This window comes from Esox lucius, chromosome 8, assembly GCF_011004845.1.
Source record: "Esox lucius isolate fEsoLuc1 chromosome 8, fEsoLuc1.pri, whole genome shotgun sequence".
Classification (NCBI taxonomy): domain Eukaryota; kingdom Metazoa; phylum Chordata; class Actinopteri; order Esociformes; family Esocidae; genus Esox; species Esox lucius.
Window position 1 is genome coordinate 3010707 of NC_047576.1, and position 18898 is coordinate 3029604.

Genomic DNA, 18898 nt, shown 5'->3' on the forward strand with positions numbered 1-18898 from the left:
TGTAGTCGGTAAATTTTATACAGAGAATTGTTTAGTTGTCAGTGCCTATGGTGTTGCAGGAGCAAGGAACCAGGGGCAGGCAGAGGTAGTCGGTGTTGTTCGTTAATGAAACAAACAAACACCGAGCACAAAAAAAAAAACAACGAAAGAAAAGGGCTGACTAAAGCAGCAAAACGACGTACACAAAGCTCTAAAGAAACTTACAGCAACACACACACACACAAACGAAGACATCCAATGAAAACAACAATGATCCACAATGTGGGGAGCAGAGGGCAAACATGTAAACACATGTTTGAGCAAACAGGGACCTGGTATGAAGGATGATCAAAGACATGTGACACAAAACAAGTCCGGGATGTGTTCGTAAGTGATGGGAACTGAGGGTGTCCGGAACGGTGGCGCTGCTGCTCACCGTACCATGGCATTAATAGAGGAAAGGTAAAGGAACACACCACATGTGTTTGTAGATTAGTAGCTCATATAGTGAGCTATTAAAAACAGCGGTACACAAGGACAAAAGCTACTAATATTGGCGAAATTGAAAATGGCAAATCCACAGACTGTACTCTGGAGAAGGAAGATCAGTGTCCCAAAATAAATGTGGTTTCAGATCTCATATGGATAATGAGCTATTAATAAGGTACTAATAAGGATATACAAATGTTTTTAGGGGCACATGTCACCTAGATAGAATCTTATTGTAAAACGCATCTATATGTTAGAGTTGTAATAAGGTAACATTTTTACAAGAATTAATCATGGGGAAAATGAAAGGTGTACCTTTGTAAGGACAGGTATAAGGAACATAACAAACTTTTCTGTTTTCTAGCTGATGTGTTTTGAGCTATTTGTAAAATGCAGTTTAGAATGAGAAATTAAAGCCGAAGGAACCAAAATAAGGGGGGAATTGGGACAATGAAGGTCAGTGATCAAAAAACATTTTTTTTGAGCTAATTCTCATGGATAATATCATAATCTTTATAATGATTTAGCTTATTTGTGTTTATATTTATCCCTCCATTGAAAGTTAGGGTGAATTGCCCTAATGTGGGAAATGTTTTGCACTTCTGAATTCTGTGACATATTTTAATGTGTAACCAAAACATTAAATCCACAACCAATACCTTTTGAAAAACCCCAGGATGTGTCCTAATAAAATCAAAATAGAAAAGTCAGATAACCCATTCGTAAGAGAAATTATAGACATTAGTGCTCTCATTGCAAGTCGTCTGAGACAATCTGCAGCTTCCCAATGTGGGACACTGAAAACTCTATGATAAAAGACCAAAAATCACATTGATACAGGTTGAATAGTAAAATCTTATTTCATTTTAGATTCTCTCTTAAATCTAAAATCTCAAACACAGCTTGAACAATTTTAATTCATAAACTTGCTGTTAACTCCAGTTGAAAACGTTTAATCTTAACAGTATTTATCTCCAACCTGAACTGCCTCAATAAAACAAATTGCAGAGGTTAACTTTGGACTCCTACAATTCTGGAAACAAGCAGTCCTCTGCCTATACTCCTCTATGGCTCCTTTCATCCTGTCCTGCCTCCACTGATTACGTTTCCTTCTCTTATCCTTTCCCTGTTTCTGCCTCTTTTTCTGCGTCTGACAATCTGTCCCTGTGTTTCTCACCTTTGCCATTGTGCTCTGAAATACATTTCATTGAATTACGCACGCGCACATACACACAAAAAAAAGAGCCTTCAAACCGCCTTCCAAGAATAAAAAAATCACATGACTGTAAAAATCTGCATTAACAGGATTCTAATATTGCATTACAAGACTAAAACCATGTAAATAACCATGTTTGTCCCACAAACCAAACTCCACCACACATTTTTGGCTCATTGAAGTACTGTCCCACATTAGGCTGATCATGCTGTCCCGGATTTGGAAACCACATTTCCTAATGTGGGACACTAGGAAATTTGATAAAAATATAAAATATATAGTTTATACACACAAAGTTACAAAATGTTTTGATGGACAAACATTTCATAAGCATTTTAGGCTAAAAAGTAGCAGGATTGCTTTGTTTAAAATGTATTTAACTCTATGTCACTCACCTTCGGATGGTCTTCACACAAGGTGCCACCAGTTTGATGACTGCTCCACCCTCAAATATGATTTGACATTTGATAGGTCATGTGATTTTGATAACATGACACCACAGCTTTGTCTAACCCATAGTTTCACTGTCATGAATACTACACCTTAGGTGTCCCACATTAGGGCAATTCACCCTACTTAAAATCGTTTTTTGAAAATGGAACGATACAGACAAACCAAAGAGTGTACCTTGCTCTCTACCTTCACCTGATTCTATATATATCGCTGTCGTCTTTGTAGGACACTTTGGGGAGCGAACATAAAATAACATTTTCATGAAGTCCAAGAGGAGTCAATGCGCACATTTTATACTTTGATAAACGTCATTATATCGCAATAGCTTTTTTAAATATATTATTAACTTAATTCCAAGTTTAAAATATTCTACAGAAGACAGCACAAATTTTACAAACTTTAATTTGATAGAAATAGTACACTTAGCTTTTAAACACATTTTCAAACTTTGAAAAACGCAGTTTTAAAGCAATAACTTTTTCACAAAGTATCATGGAAACTTAATACAGAGTTGAAATTCTTCTACAGAAGGCTGCACAACTTTTACAACCTTTAATTTGATGTAAATAGTACACTTAGAAAAATACATTACCTTTTAAAAATGTATCATAGAAATGTCTTTCCTAATTCAAAATATTCTACCCTGGTGGACAACTTTTAAAACCTTTGATTTGATCCAGTAATCACAACTAGAATCTTCAAAATTCTGCAAACTTTGAAAAACGCACTTTAATTGCAATAACTTTACTTCAATGTTTCATACTTCATTCCAAATTCAAAATATTCAATATTAGTCTGCATAACTTTTACAACTTTTGATTTGATCCAGAAATCACAACTACTTTTCAATTCCCCAAACTTTGAAAAACACAGATTTGGATCAAATTAAAGGTTATAAATTTGTCCAGCCTACTGGAGAATATTTTGAACTTGGAATGAAGTTTCTGTGATACTTTTTGAAAAAGTGACTAATTTAGTTCGAGTTTTAGAAATAAGCAGATTTGTATTTTATTTTGTTTCACAAATTATCATTAAAAACCTGTTGCGCTAGTTTCAATAATTCGTCACGCCCTGTATTGAGAAAAGAAACCAAAGCTGGAACCATGAAAGCCTGCATTGTGTAACGCATAATTGTTGTGCTAGAGACAAATCCAAACTTTTCAGAAACCGTGAACAAAATCCGTAAAATGCTTTTTGCACATTTTTTTATACAGGTTTGGCATATGTCATAGAGGCATTATCAATATGAATGTGACAAAATATAATTAAAATGTATATTCAAACTAGCCAAAACAATCTAAAATGCAAACACCAGAACTGGGCGGTGTCACTGAAATCACTTACCCGACAATACGCTCGTTCCCTCTCAAGCTGGATGGGGTTAAGCACCAAAATATGTATTGGATTTTCTGCATTCACTTTCAGCATTAAAAATTAAAGTGTCAGTTGCGGCACCTGATTGGCTGTGTAGTATAGGGGCGGTGCCAAACGGAGACGAAATGTTATACCAACAGACATGTATTGGTCCCTTCAAACAATAAATTACTGCACTAATAAATTGAGCCACAAAAGAACACTCTATTGTCTATATACAATACAAAACTGTCAAATATGCCTTGTGTAGTAGTAACCACAAATGATGACCATATAAGATGGAATGTGAACACTGAGAATGTCTTTCAACATGGAGCAGGATAGAGACTGACTGCAAGACAGTGGAGGAAATCAGAGAGCCCCTGGACATGGTAAAACTCCAAACTGATTTGCTGTGAACCATCACAAGTACCCTTTTGTTGATGAAGCAGGCTACCTGGACAAAACACTGTGGGCACAATATCATCAGCCGATGAACAACTTTCCAAGTGCCTGAACAACATCCTACCCGAAAATGGGGTGGTTGGACATAAGCCACTTATTCAGGCCTTAAATTCTGTGGCTGCGCACATTACTGAGTTCCTCAATGAAATAAACGTGTGATAATGTTTGGTTCCACCTTTCAGAGGTGGTTCAAGAATGGTTTTGGGGCCAATCCCAGATTCTTGGCCCTATACCTGCCCCCATAATCTACTGCTAAGAAATGATTTTCATTATGGAGGTGGAAGGTCTATGACCACCATCCCCATGAGCATGTCACCCTCCTTCAGCCCATGGATAAGCCATGTCATGACGTCACTGTTGACTAATGTCACGTTTGGATTCACCACGTCAAAAGAGGTTTCCCACAGTGCATGAAAAATTAAGATATTCATTATGACGTGGAACAAAATGCTGAAGACAGAATGGATGCAAATTGGTGTTACATTTATTTTGTTACATATCTTCCAGTGTTTTTACAAACGAAATAAAAGCACAGTCATTTAAAATGCCTGACTTAAGGTTTTACAAGCATAATCACTTTGAAGGGAGTGATGAAAATGTGATGTTTAAGAATCACAGTACATGGTGCTCTAAAAGGAATGTTTCACTTTTTCAAACGTGTTGAATGGTCTGTCACCGTGGAGGAGGTCTAGAGAAACTATAATCCATGGTTCAATTGTCCTTAAACAGTTATTACAGACGTCAGCTAACCTTCACTGCTAACTTAAAATCAATGGAAGTAATTTCATATTTCCAAATCACCTGAAATCAACACTATATTTTGTTTGGTTTCACTTAAACCAACTACAATTAAGTTGAAAAAAGGGAGAGCCATTTGAGAGCCCTAGTTTAGAAAATTGGTTAAAACATCCCTCAGCGAACTACATAGACAGTACACGGGCCAAAATATCTCTAAAACATCTGTTTTACTCAAAGCAAGACTGCTCAATTAACAATAGCAAAACTAATTAATAAAACATTATTTATTTTTTAATGCATCTGCAGGTATGACACTGCATGTAACAGGTTTGTTAAAGACTAATTTTGGACTCTGTGATGGCGGTGTCCTGTAAGTACAGGTCGACATACTGCAGGATGTGGTCCACAGCACTGAGCAGAAGGATGTCTTTGTTCTCATCAACGTCCAGCTCAGATGAGTAGTTCTTCACCGGGACGATGTAGGAGGTGGACATGCCGAGTAGAGCGCCGGCCTTGGTCATCTACACACAAACACACACTTTGTCAACCACATTCAGGGCCACGAAAAAGTATTTGCCCCCTTCATGATTTCCTCTATTGTTACATATTTGTCACACTGAATGGTTAGAGATCTACATACATAATGTAAGACAAGATAAAGAGAACAAGATTAAACACAAAATTCAGTGTTTACATGATGATTGTTTGATTTAAAGAAAAAGCCAACACCAACTGGGCCTGCGTTATCAGGGCCAGAAAGGGGGCAGAGGTTATTTCCCAGCACTGCACAGTATGTGCACGTTGTAGATATCGAGAAAGCACCTAAATCACATCCATGAGGGGCATTACTGACAGTACCGCTTTCTGAATGGTCCGGCTTTGGTACACCTGGGTGATGTCACGGGCGGTTTCCTGACACACCTCGTCCACGTGTGTCAGCAGGGCCACTTGATGAACTCCTAAAAAAACACCTCATTTCAAACGCGGTCACATGACAAGAATCGACCGTGCTTTGTACAGTTTCCACTAAAATGACTGGCAGTGCTAAAACAGTTCCTCTTGGGCTCACCCAGGTCACTGACGTGTTTTCTGAGCTGTTGGAAGGTGGTGGCCAGGCCTTTGGTGTAGCTGGACAACTTCGAAGCGTCCACCACAAAGACGACACAGTGGATCTTGTCTTTAAGTGACGGCCTCTTCACATAGCCCACAGTGTCTGATCTCAGGGTCCGCTTAGCACTGAACTGTAAAGGATGAATGGGAATGACAGCATTTAGCGTGATTAATAAAAACCAACAGAATAGGGTTTTGGAATACTCTATACTTAGCAGGGGTGTTTATATTCATGGGTTAGGAACTCAATGTTCCACAGGTCAACGTTCCAACCTGGCAACAACTCGCCTGAATTAAATATGTAGTCCACATTTCAAACTGTAATTAGTTAAATCAGGTGTGTTAGAGCTAGCCACTAAATTCTGTTAACATATGCAATAGTTTTAAGATGGATTTTGCATAGATCATTTAGAAATTTGATATGGAGTTGTATGACCTACAGTATGTAGCTCTTAACAAAATAAAATATAAAATTATTTGATATTTCAATTAAAGTGCATTTTAATGTTATTGTGCAGATTACTGCATTGCATATTGCAATTTGTTTATATTGTCTTGTAAAATATTTCTTAAACAGTCACCCTTAGCTTTGTAGATCAGCCTATGTCTGTCCTAGAGCAAAACCACCTCGTCCCAGAGACTCAACCTCTTATAGACAATATCTGTATGATTTTGTAACTTTGGAAGGAATTTATTTGTGAGTGCACTGAATGAGGGTTATTTTCCAATGACTGCTCAGTTTAGCCTTTATTTGATCGCATGGCTCCTGGGCCTCTTACATCAAATCTAAACACACTCACGTGTTCCAGAGTACATGTCTATGTTACAAGGCAACTGCCACTGATTACTCTGGACAGACTCATCTATGTCTAAGGCTCTCTGTTTCCCCTGGCTCTCCCAGGGGGAGTTTGTGTCAGACAGCCTCTGTGTCCACTGTCACTCTATGTACCTTATGTCCCTCGGGTGCATGGCCTCTGATGATGGCCAGAGCATCATGGAGGGTCAGTCCAGTAGGCTCACCATCTCCCAGACCCATGACATCACACAGGACCAGTGCAGCGGGCTGTTCCGGACTCTGCCCATTGATGTTGTACAACTGGAGCTGAAGACAGAAGACCAAGTCAGATGGGGAATTAAATATGGACCTGCAGTGTTTGTTACTTTAGTCAAAGTCGGCAACTTATTCTTCTTCAAACAGGTGACTCGTTTGCAGACCTGCTCTGGCCGTGAAATAGGGGACTGAATTAGTTAGATCCCAGAGGCGGGCAAGGTGGAAAAGTTGTTGTTCTGTCTTTGAGCATGGCAGTTGAACCTTAATGCTGCCAGGTTATTTCTGCAAATAAGAATTTCTGGTAACAATTTTGTTAAAAAGCAGGAAGGGGAAACATTTCTGGTCATCCCCTGCTCATCTGTATTTTGAATATAATTTCATGCCAAAGCTCTCCAAGGTCTGTGGGAACTGTACCTTTTTAGTGAAGCTGGTAGAGGATGAGCCCACCATGGCCCTGTTTGTGACTCTCCCTTTGAAGGCTGACTGAACAGAGCTAATGAAGCTGGACTTTCCCGCTCCAACTGGGCCCAGCAGCAAAACCCGAGCCTCCGACGTAGCCTCACAGGCAGGCTTATAGGAGCTGATCGAGTCCCTGAGGGTTCCCCTGCGTCTGGCAAACAAATTGGTCGTGTTCAATTCAATGTGAAAACATGGTAAATAGTGCAGTGTTGAAAGGATTTGTCTGAGTGTGATGACTTACTCCTCAGTCCACAGCATCTCCCTCCATGGTGATTCCAGCTTACCCTGCCAAAGATCTGACATGCCTGGTTAACAGTATAGTATTTCAGAGGAAATTACTGAAAGTCATAAATAATGCCTAGTCTCTATGTGTGAAGTTTAATATACTGGAATTACAGTTTTAGTTGCTTTGGTTAACAATAGTATGTGGTGATTTTTCAAAACCCTTGATACAAAACGTCAAACTCCAAAATACACTGATCGTGCTTTCATTTATTTGTAAACCACTTGAGCATCAAGAATATGGACTTTGAGGGACATCCCACAGCGCATTGTGCTTCACCAGTGTCTCAACCAGCCCAGGAAGCCCCAAACCACTGCAACAAAGCTGTTCCAAGCCAGTTTCTCCTTACTAATGAGCTTCTTGGGGAATTCATTGCATTCCAGGATCTTCATTACTTGTGGTCCAACGAAGACACCGGCTTTGACCTTGGTCTCAGACAGCTTAGGAAAGATGTCTTGAAGGTACTAGAAGGCTGCCGACTCCTTATCTAGAGCTCTGACAAATAGTTTCATGTGGCCCAGTTTGACATCAGCACCTTCTGGGGGTCCACCAGTGGCTGCCACTAGGCGTTGTTCCTCCCCACAGAGAACTCGGCCCGCTGTGGCCCGTCACGCCTGTGGTAGTGCGCCTTGGTGTCCCTGCTGTCCCAAAGGCAAAGATAGCTGGGAAACCTGGTAAAACCACCGTTGAGACCCATCAGGAATGCCACCATTTTGAAGTCTCTTGTAACCTCCCAGCCATTGTCATCATACTTCAAGGCGTCCAGCAATGTCTTGATGCTGTTGATATCCTCTTTGAGGTGCACAGTGTGAGCCAGGGAAAGCGACTGGTACCTGATACCATTATGGAGCAGCATGGCTTTGAGGCTCCTGGGTGAGCTGTCAATGAAGAGGCGCCACTCATTCTGGTTACAGGCAGTGCTTGAAGTGGGGGAAAAAAGGTGCCGGTACTCTCTTTCATTTGCATATCCGCTCAGGCGGAAGCCGCAGCCATCAGACAGCTCCTGATAGGGTGAACCGACTGCTTGCCTTTACGTGATTCGTCAAGATCTTTAGTAAGTCACGTATTGCCCTCTGGGTAGTGTAGTTTATGTAACGTTACGTTAGGTCTTTACAAATCTCTCTGACACTGACGCTTTTTCTGTCAGTGGTAGAGTACCGGCTGCATGTGAGAAGTAGCAGTACGCAAGAAAAAGTGCAGGTATGCTTAAGAGTAAAATGTAGAAGTGCCGGTACTGCGTACCGGTGAGTACCGCCCCACTTCGAGCACTGGTTACAGGAGATTCCAGTTGCCTCGGACAGACTGATCACATTGTGGCAGAAGGAGAGCCCATCTTGACTACTCACTTATAAATCTTTTGTAGTCATTTTTATATGGCTTTAGGATAAATGCATGTTTGGATTCATGTTCATTTATTTTCAATTTTCTAATTGGAAATAGGCAAACTTATAAATGTCCTGGTCACAAAAGCAAAGTTTGTGGGGAATTATGGCCATTTTCTATACTTTTGAGGCATAACCAATACAGAAATAACACTTACTACCCAGGAACAAAAAATAAATAAAGATTTTTTAGTGTTATTCAAGTCAGTATAGCCAGCCCTTGATCACATGGTGTCAGCAGTTGAGAACAGCAGGCAGGGAAAGCAGAACAACCTGCTAGCTTTAAGGGCAACCACACAGCTATTCGGTTCTTAAATATTATTAATTTTGGAAACTTCAGGTAATATGACCTTTACACTGTTGTGAATCTGTCAAATCGGGAAATGGTGTTGACAATTGTTTTATTTATTTTAACAGTGGGTCAAATATTCTGATTGGTAGGAAGCGATATAACCACGCCCCAAAAGCAGAGGCCTTGACTAATTCTCAAATCGCATACTAGGTCCTACAAATGCGGGTGATGATTAGCCATACAAAGTGAGCAGTTGCTAGCGAGACTGAAGACAAACATAACACTGCCAAAGCTATTTCATTTCACGGCACAACAACGCTTGTGTTTCTTTGTCTAGTTAAATATACAAACTTGGCGTGATGTTAATGCCCGACAAAACAATCTAATGATGAGATGCAATTTTATGACGAGGTAGTATGTCCCAATCAGTCCCAAAACTGGCGTACTAGCTTATAATATACTAAACAGTACGCATTTCATCACCTGCCAAGAATGTACTTGTAGTATGTAATATGTGATTTGAGATTAAGCCAATAACTATCAATTTAGGTGATAACTGACTTTTTCGTTAAGCGAAAAGACGAGGGAGTAGTGTAAACCCATCCTCTTTCACTGTGCAAAGGGTTGAGGTCTATTGCCCCCAAAAGTATGCACGGATGCATACTTCGAAAATCCACAACATCCGGGACCTTTTGCCATACTATATTCAGCGTACTATGGTTTGAGACATACTAATCTTTTCGCTTACTAATATGGCATACTATGTAGTATGCAAGTATGCGATTTGAGATTCAACCCTTGTGCTTTTCCATACACCTTTGCAAGAATATGTGAACGTACTACGCATGTGCCAATTTGAACTGGGGGGAGAGCAATGCTTTTGCCCCCTCCCTTTTTGAGGAGCTGAGCACGCAAACGTTTTAGGAAGCGGGAGCGGTGAGCGGATTTGCCAATACACACTTTCGGCACATATTTCTTGTTATTATATCCACAAAGTCTAAATGAAAATTTCTGGAGTAATTAAAATGAAATATTTGGGTCACAATAGCATACATTTCTATTTTCTTCCAAAACTGCCTACCCAGACCGCACTGTTCTGCTCCATAAAGACGTGTTCGCACAACTTCTCATTTTGTCAAATTAACCAGCAATGTAATTATGGATGGTTATCAAGTCCTGTACTTGACCACCGTGTACATACATAGGTAACGCAGTGGTCCTTTGTGGCTTAGCCGGTTGGGCATGACACAACCCACACCAAAGTGGGTTGAATGCAACTGATCCCAAAAAAAATCTGGGGATCCCATACTTTTCAATCTGATATTAATTAGGTAAAACAATGTGAAGTCTATGTACTAAGGAAATGGATATGAGAGAATCAATGCAATCAGTTTAGTATAGAGTATTTTAACAATAGAGAAGACAGCGCTAGCAAAACTATGAAGCAATTAAAAACGTTACTACATAATAGACTATTCGAAAATTCGTAACATATGTACAAACTCTCCTATATGTATATACACTTTGTTTACCTGCCAATTTTGTTGTCACATTCTCGTCTGGCACTTTACTCGAGACAGGTATATCATTCCCTTTCAATGTATAAAACTGTGCAGATCCGGCTCCAAAGTTGAAGGACATGCTGTCGATAACACATTCAAGGAGGGGTGAATGACTGTAGCCTTAATGAAATCAGAGAAACAATAACACAACTTAGCAGGCTAAACAATACAAACCTTGCGATATTGTTTGGATAGTTCTATTATCGACTTTTGGACGTCTTTAGCTTCAAGATATTTCAGGCAAGATTTTATCATTAGATGCGAGATGCGTGTGGAAACGAAAGTTATGACGTTTGTTATTGTGAAAACGAAAGTTATGGTTTAACGTCTTGTTTCTGTGTCTTTTATTCCTAAAATAAACATGACTATAACCACAATACTAATCAACATGAACCAAGATTGCATGGCAAATATTGCAGTATTCACAACATTGCAGTTTTAGAACTGCGGTAAAAGTTCAGCAGTTGCAACTATGCAATAGCCTACTCATTGGGCCACATTCAGTACATGCCCCTTTGCTTTATAGTGTTGATTTCTCCCTACACGTGCGTCGCTCACGTCCGTAAGCAAGTGCGGGACTTAGCTTTGGTTATAGATGGGTGGGTGAGACAGCCTGGCAGAGATTCCGGGGGTACGCGATCACAAATGTTTAGCTATTTTTCTACTTTCAAATGTATTGTTCTTTTTAAAACCCAAACAAAACCCCTGCTGTACAGTGTTATGTAGGCCTATATTGTTGCTTTATTTTATTATTATTTTCGTGCTCTGTACAATGGGTTTTATATTCAGACATTTCATAGGATGAGGAATTAACTGCACACCTGTAAGTCCTGGGCAGATGTTCTTGTGTGGTTGTTAATATGATATTGAGGTCAGCACTGGGAATAAAGACCACCTTGCCGTCTAACTAGTACAGCAACATAAGGAGAGCTGTCACTGTCTGCTTGTTTGCTCTGAGAATATGTAGTAACATTGTAGTAGTAGCATTGAATATGTAGTAGCATTGCTTTTTCCTTTTAAATCACAAGTTGCCAAGAAAGCAGAGGTCTTATGTCTCCTCCAAAACAAGGGAAATGATTGTCCTGGCAGATGACAAGCGTAACTCTGTTTAGTATGAAAATTCCTTTGGTTTATTTTGGCCAGATGTTTAACGGAGTTAATCTCACATTGCTTCTCTTGCTAGGCATTTTTCCTGCCTTCACAGTGTATGTTTCTGCACTGTCCTTAAGCACACTGGCTCCAGATTTTGTTCCACTGTAAAATTGCTGTGTGTGTGTGGGGGGGGGGGGGTCATGAAAGAGGTGACTGGCGGGTAGAAGCCTTGAGTCTGAGATAGACATGCAGCTGAGGTTGAAATGGTCTGATGACTTTTTGCACAACATATTTGGAAGTCGCCTTCTGTCAGAACAAACCTCAAACAGACAGTACGGCAGTCTGGGATCGAAAGCACATTGTTCATCCCCTCACAGAACTGAGACTAAACCAGGCCATGGAAGGAAAAATAAGAATCTTGTTATACTTGTCAGTTGTACTAAATGGTAAGTACATGTTTCAACAAAACATTTGATAAACCTGATTGAGTGTGGTTCAGTGCTTTTAATGCTTTACCTTCAAATACAGTTGCACTAGTATAACCTTTCAGTAGTCATGACAGCATATAAATGTGGCAGTTCAACAGGTAAGCATATCCAAATTCTGCACAGGGCCTTTGTTTGTAGACCTCTATGGCCAGCCCCAGTGACATTCCTTTTTTGCTTCTACAGGTTTATGTTCTGAAGAGCCCTTGGGTCTATCACTGAATAGTGTATCAGTGAAACTAGGGCAAGATGCCATTCTGGAGTGCCCTCTTTCAGCTGTCTCTAGGAAGGCCACTGTGAGCTGGTACAAGCAGAGTCCTGGAGAGAAGCCTGAGCTTGTACTGAGCTACCGGCTGACCAACACCTCCCATGTGCTCTATGGTCAGAGCTTCTGCCCCAGCAAGTTCACTATCCAGACAAACGATAGCCGGCCCCTTCGCCAGCATCACTTACTCATCCACGAGTCTGAGGGGAACGACGTGGCTGTTTATTACTGCGGACTTACAGACAGACCTGAGAAAAAACACAGCTGATTTGTTGAGATGGATGTGTATGATATTCTATGCAAAAGCATTGTACTAAAGGCTGTGAAGTAACTAAATAAACCCTCTGAAGCTGATGTTGTGTTTTTGTAGTAAATGTACACGTGCTCCGAATTCTCCTGTACCCACCCCAACATTTTATAGTACGATAATTGTCTGTAAGATGTGGGCAGAAGAGACGAAGAGAGATGGTCACAGAAATATTGTGTTAAGCTGGAGTTTAAAACAGAGAATTTACATGGTCAGAATCACCTCAAATACTCCAGTGATCGAAACTGGAGAAGTACCCATCTGTTTCGGATAAACCCACTTGTGCCAACTGTCTTTTCCTGTTTTTCAACCCTCCTATAAACTGAATAACTGATCTTCTTGTTTTTATCCTCGGGGGGTGTGGGGGGGGGGGCTGACACACGTGCCTTGGGAAAACACACACGTTTCACCCAGATAGTTTTTCACAACATTTCCCCTTGGCACTTGTCCTTCCACTATACACCAACATAAGCCTGAAAGTTTAACTGTTAACATGAAGAGGAAATATTATTAATAAACCAACAGTTTTTATAGATTAACTGATAGTTCTGAGCAGGATTGAGTTAAAGGCCTCAATGGCCAGTTAAAAAACTTGAGGTGAAGATCTGCGTGTCCTCCCTGCAGTAGTCTGTTTGAGAGGAGGATACTGGAAGACAAGACACCCACATCCTCAAGGGAGTCTGACAGTTGTGCTTTTATCTCCAGCGCACCAACTGAAACAAACCACTCAGACAGACAGAATGAACAGAGCAGGAGGATTACATCTCACATTACTTCTGCTGCGGTAAAGTTTCAGTTGAACTTTCACTGTATTATAGCTGTTTATCATAATTATTACAGTGTTCAAATAATAATTATAGCTATATATCTGAAGTAAAACAGTATTCTAATGATTATTATAGCGATATATCTGAAGTAAAACAGTATTCTAATGATTATTATAGCTATATATCTGAAGTATAACAGTATTCTAATGATTATTATAGCTATATATCTGAAGTATAACAGTATTCTAATGATTATTATAGCTATATATCTGAGGTATAACAGTATTCTAATGATTATTATAGCTATATATCTGAAGTATAACAGTATTCTAATGATTATTATAGCTATATATCTGAAGTATAACAGTATTCTAATGATTATTATAGCTATATATCTGAGGTATAACAGTATTCTAATGATTATTATAGCTAAATATCTGAAGTATAACAGTATTCCAATGATTATTATAGCTATATATCTGAAGTATAACAGTATTCTAATGATTATTATAGCTATATATCTGAATTATAACAGTATTCTAATGATTATTATAGCTATATATCTGAAGTATAACAGTATTGTAATGATTATTATAGCTATATATCTGAAGTATAACAGTATTGTAGTGATTATTATAGCTATATATCTGAAGTATAACAGTATTCCAATGATTATTATAGCTATATATTTAGGTATGTATATACAGCCCCGGAGAAAATGAAGAGACCACTGCACCTTTTTCTTTCCTTTCCAAAAAAGTCTAAAAGGAAGGTTTTGAGTGAGGGAATCAAGGGTTAAAATTAAGAGACCACGGCAAATTGAACGCTTCTGTTCCTCACTCAAAAGGAAAGAAAAAGGTGTAGTGGTCTCTTAATTGTTTTCAGAGCTGTATATATATATATATATGTATATATATACTTACTATATTGACTTACTACAATATTCTAATGATAATGACAACTATGTATCTGAAATATTAGTGTTTATTATATATATAAATATACATATATTAGACTTAATATTGTAATATTAAGTCTAAAAATTAATATTGTAATGGTAAATATAGCTATATATATTACTTTTTACCTAAGTATAATATGAATTATTACAGTGTTCAAATAGTAATTATGGTCATATTTATCCCCAGGTGTGTATATGGGGGAAATCCCGGAATGGTATTTAGTAAAGGGATCAGGCTCTTCGTTGAAGGCAAGCTGGAATTAAATCCCTTTTATGGTGCATATGAGCTGCTTATATGGTTTGCTGAAATATTTACTATTTGGCATATTTACCTACAATACAGTCCACCTTTTGCCAGAATATTTAAAACATTTGCTTCAGAGATATATTGCAGGGTTCCAGAATTTCAAAAATATCCATACAAATTCTGTATGCACGCTGATCTTCTTTCCATCCTCAGGTTTCGACAGGTCTGGTCCCTCTGTACTCATCCTTTTCAGCTTCAGGAGTGACCGTGACGGCTCGCACACACCAACTCTGGTGTGTGTCCTCAGTGGTTTAGACAGTCAGCTGGTGGACGTACTTTGGTGGATTAATGACACCGAGTTAACCGAGGAGACCAGTGCTGTTCGGAGTTCCTGGGGAAGCGATGGTAGATACACCGCCACTGGTCTGTGGAGCGTCTCTGCAAAGGACTGGAACCCAGATAATGACTACTGGTGTGGAACTAGACAGGATGGAAGGATTTACAGAAATGGTACGCAGCCCTCACTTTGCAGGGATTTCGCTTGATAACAAGTGGTGTTAACGGTTGTTTCCTATTAAAAAGGGTTTACAGCCTCAGTATTTCATGTGGAGCCTTAAAAACGTATTTGTAGACGAATGCCATAACGTTTCTTGGAATGTTAGTGAAAGGTTTTGTTTTCGACTTGTAATACCCTAGGTTGAACACAAGAGGGCAGGCCCAGCCCTAAGTTGGAGCCAGAGTTCGAATGGTTCGTGTTGAGTGATGCTAAAGTTCATATGCAGGTCATTTCTGTTTCCCACATTCACTGATTTCTACTGACAATATTTCTGTTGTTCCTAAATATCTGTCAACAGCAAGCAGTTACAGAAATAATGTACAGAAAAGTACTTATTAAATCACAAATGCTGAACTGTGTAACTAGTCAATAATTTACATTCCAATGAACAATCAGGCTTCTGTTAATCTTCCTATTAACTTGCCTTATTCATAAGGTAAATTATATCATCAATAAACATTTAAATCAAATCTTCACTGATCTGTGTTGCAGTATAGATTTTTAACTCCATTTTCCATTTTACTTCAACACACAAATCAATTTTCTTGGCTAGTTCTCTGATACCTATGAAGAATTAACCATCACAGTATCCTGTAAATCAGACAATGACCTTTCTGTTTTAACTTATAATGTCTTGCTTGTTTACAAAGGCAGCCCAGTTCGGATAATTATTCCCAGAGTTGGTCTTTTGACAAAACATCTGATGTACAAAAGATCTAATGTGATGAAAGCCTTCAAAAAGCCTGCAGCTTCGGGCAGCTTTGTCGAAGAACCACAGTGATATGAGAAAGTGCTGAGTGCGAGATGGGGTGGCGTTCACAGTGCAGTGGGATGGCTCTCAGTGACGCGTGTCCATTTTGAAGGGCAACAAAGACGACCCCACAGTACTGTGTGTTCCCAAAACAGGAAGTGACACGTAATGGAAGTTCTGCTAAATATTCCCTCCATGTGTGTTTGTCAGTCAGTAGATTCTAAAGGTAAACCGATGACATGCAATAAGAAGCGCAGAGGGACAGTTAATTGAAACCTAGTAGTCAAGAACGCCGGTATCTGGTTGAATCAGCCGGGTCCTTTACCCCGTAGTGTTCACGGTTGGTAGAAGCGTGGAAGCACCTGGTCCTGAATCAGCCACTGGGACCGGCGTACACCTCCAGGGTCAGTGTACATGCCACTGTCCCTGTGTCTAGGCTGTGCTTCTAGGCTGTGCTTCTAGGCTGTGCTTCTAGGCTGTGCTTCTAGGCTGTGCTTCTAGGCTGTGCTTCTAGGCTGTGCTTCTAGGCTGTGCTTCTAGGCTGTGCTTCTAGGCTGTGCTTCTAGGCTGTGCTAGAGGAGAGGTCGGAAAGCGTAGACGGGCCTGTCGGTTTCTCTGACTCAGCACAAAGTGACCTTTTTTCTCATCCCTCCCTGTCTGGCTGTGACGGTGAGAGACATGTACAGCATGTCTACAGGAGCTGTAGACAGATGATGGGGTGGATGGGGTGGGTGGTGGTGGGGGGGGGGGCAGGGGAGGGATATAGACGGCTAAAAAGGGAGCTATGTTGACTATTTAGACGTGTGACACTGCAGTCTTTTATAACTGCCTCCTCACCCTACTCTACCCTACACACACACACACACACACACACACACACACAAGCACGACCCAACTGGTGGCGGTGGCATTTTCACTACGGAGGGCGAGGTTTGCCAGTGGCCTCGTTAACCCAGAGTGCAGAGAGGGTGAAAACCTGGGATCTGGATCAGGCCGGCGGTCTCCCAGGATGAAAATAGAAACAAACAGCTGTTTTTGGCTTCGTCAGTGTGCCGATTTTAAAATGTCAAATGCGCTGACCAGAGGTAGGACCCCAGTCTGGAGTTCAGGTTGTGAACGTTCCTGAGATGTCTGGCAAAAAAACGAACAACAGGTTTTTCTCAGGAACGTTCCAGACACTGCTAAGCATACCCCGCTTTAGCTGTGCTATGCAACCCCCAAAGCCCTGTGGAAAACCCAAGAGTGTTAGAGGATATAGCTAGCAGAATTACAGGGCATGCGAGCGTTAGATGTAAGAGCGTGAGATGATATAGCTAGCAGAATTGCAGGGCGTGCGAGCGTTAGATGTAAGAGCGTCAGATGATATAGCTAGCAGAATTGCAGGGCGTGCGAGCGTTAAATGTAAGAGCGTCAGATGATATAGCTAGCAGAATTGCAGGGCGTGCGAGCGTTAGATGTAAGAGCGTCAGATGATATAGCTTGCAGAATTGTAGGGCGTGCGAGCGTTAAATGTAAGAGCGTCAGATGATATAGCTTGCAGAATTGTAGGGCGTGCGAGCGTTAAATGTAAGAGCGTCAGATGATATAGCTAGCAGAATTGCAGGGCGTGCGAGCGTTAAATGTAAGAGCGTCAGATGATATAGCTAGCAGAATTGCAGGGCGTGCGAGCGTTAGCTGTAAGAGCGTCAGATGATATAGCTAGCAGAATTGCAGGGCGTGCGAGCGTTAGATGTAAGAGCGTCAGATGATATAGCTTGCAGAATTGTAGGGCGTGCGAGCGTTAAATGTAAGAGCGTCAGATGATATAGCTAGCAGAATTGCAGGGCGTGCGAGCGAATGAATGAGCCAGAGGGACACAGTGCACCTAAACGTGACAACAGACTATTGCAGGCAGCAAATGTGTTTATCATCAGTATCCCTTGGTAATTTCGGCTGGCCGACGCCGTGGGCTCGGCTGCCTCCTGGCTTGCCCTACCAGTGGTGCCCTCCGACAGCTGAACTGTGTCTGCCCGCGAGGCTGCAGCCGTGTTGTTCAGCTGCATTCATACAGGAATGTGGTAAACAGATACCAATCATGTCTTCAAGCTAATAGTATAATTGGAACCGGTTTATATTAAGAAATGTATCGGCCAAGGAGGCTAAAGGTGACTTGGCATGAACCCCATGCTGAAGCAAGTTTATGCCTTTTGGGTAAGTTAATACTCTTTTCAAAACACATCAATCAAAACACAGGTTGATGTGTTTTAGTTATTCTGGGGACCAAGGAACACAAGACACCAAATCCCAGTAAGTTCTTCGAGGGATAAAAGGCCATTTAAAAAACAAAAAAAATTGCCATTTGAAGAATCCAATCCCCTTCAAAAGTCAATCACAACTGTCATTCAGAAGGATCTTTGAGTAAACCAGATGGACTTTTAAAAGGGGTTCATTAAAGAACTATTTTCTTAAAATAACATTTAGGGTTTTCACAACCGTTTCAAGGTGAGAAACCCCCCAAAGGGCCCTCCAAGGACCATTTATTTTTCAAGTCTATGTACAGTAAATCATCTGAAAGTGAATAGCAAAAAAACAATGTAATGCTTCAGATGATGGCAATGACGTACACAAATGGCTGAGCAAAAACATAGAAACACCG

General features: G+C 40.4%; 1 protein-coding gene and 1 long non-coding RNA gene across 3 annotated transcripts; one reads left to right on the top strand and one right to left on the bottom strand.

Annotated features, from left to right (window-relative positions):
* Positions 1–4417: 4417 nt before the first annotated feature.
* ifi44g (interferon induced protein 44g) lies at positions 4418–11117 on the bottom strand. 2 transcript variants are annotated; one of them, XM_010897529.5, is made up of 8 exons: positions 11007–11117; positions 10803–10912; positions 7555–7609; positions 7269–7464; positions 6753–6905; positions 5763–5934; positions 5552–5652; positions 4418–5214 (listed from the first exon to the last, which is right to left on the bottom strand). In XM_010897529.5, exons 2-8 carry the CDS (start codon positions 10909–10911, stop codon positions 5026–5028), a joined length of 975 nt encoding a protein of 324 aa, XP_010895831.3. In that variant the 5' UTR covers position 10912; positions 11007–11117; the 3' UTR covers positions 4418–5025. The 2 variants fall into 2 exon arrangements, with proteins under 2 accessions (XP_010895831.3, XP_010895829.3); XM_010897527.5 differs by having other exon boundaries at positions 7555–7618.
* A 2619-nt stretch (positions 11118–13736) lies between these two features.
* On the top strand, positions 13737–15254 carry LOC117594830. Its single transcript, XR_004576087.1, has 3 exons — positions 13737–13765; positions 14897–14985; positions 15170–15254. It is a non-coding gene; the product is annotated as an uncharacterized LOC117594830 (long non-coding RNA).
* The last annotated feature ends 3644 nt before the right edge of the window (positions 15255–18898 follow it).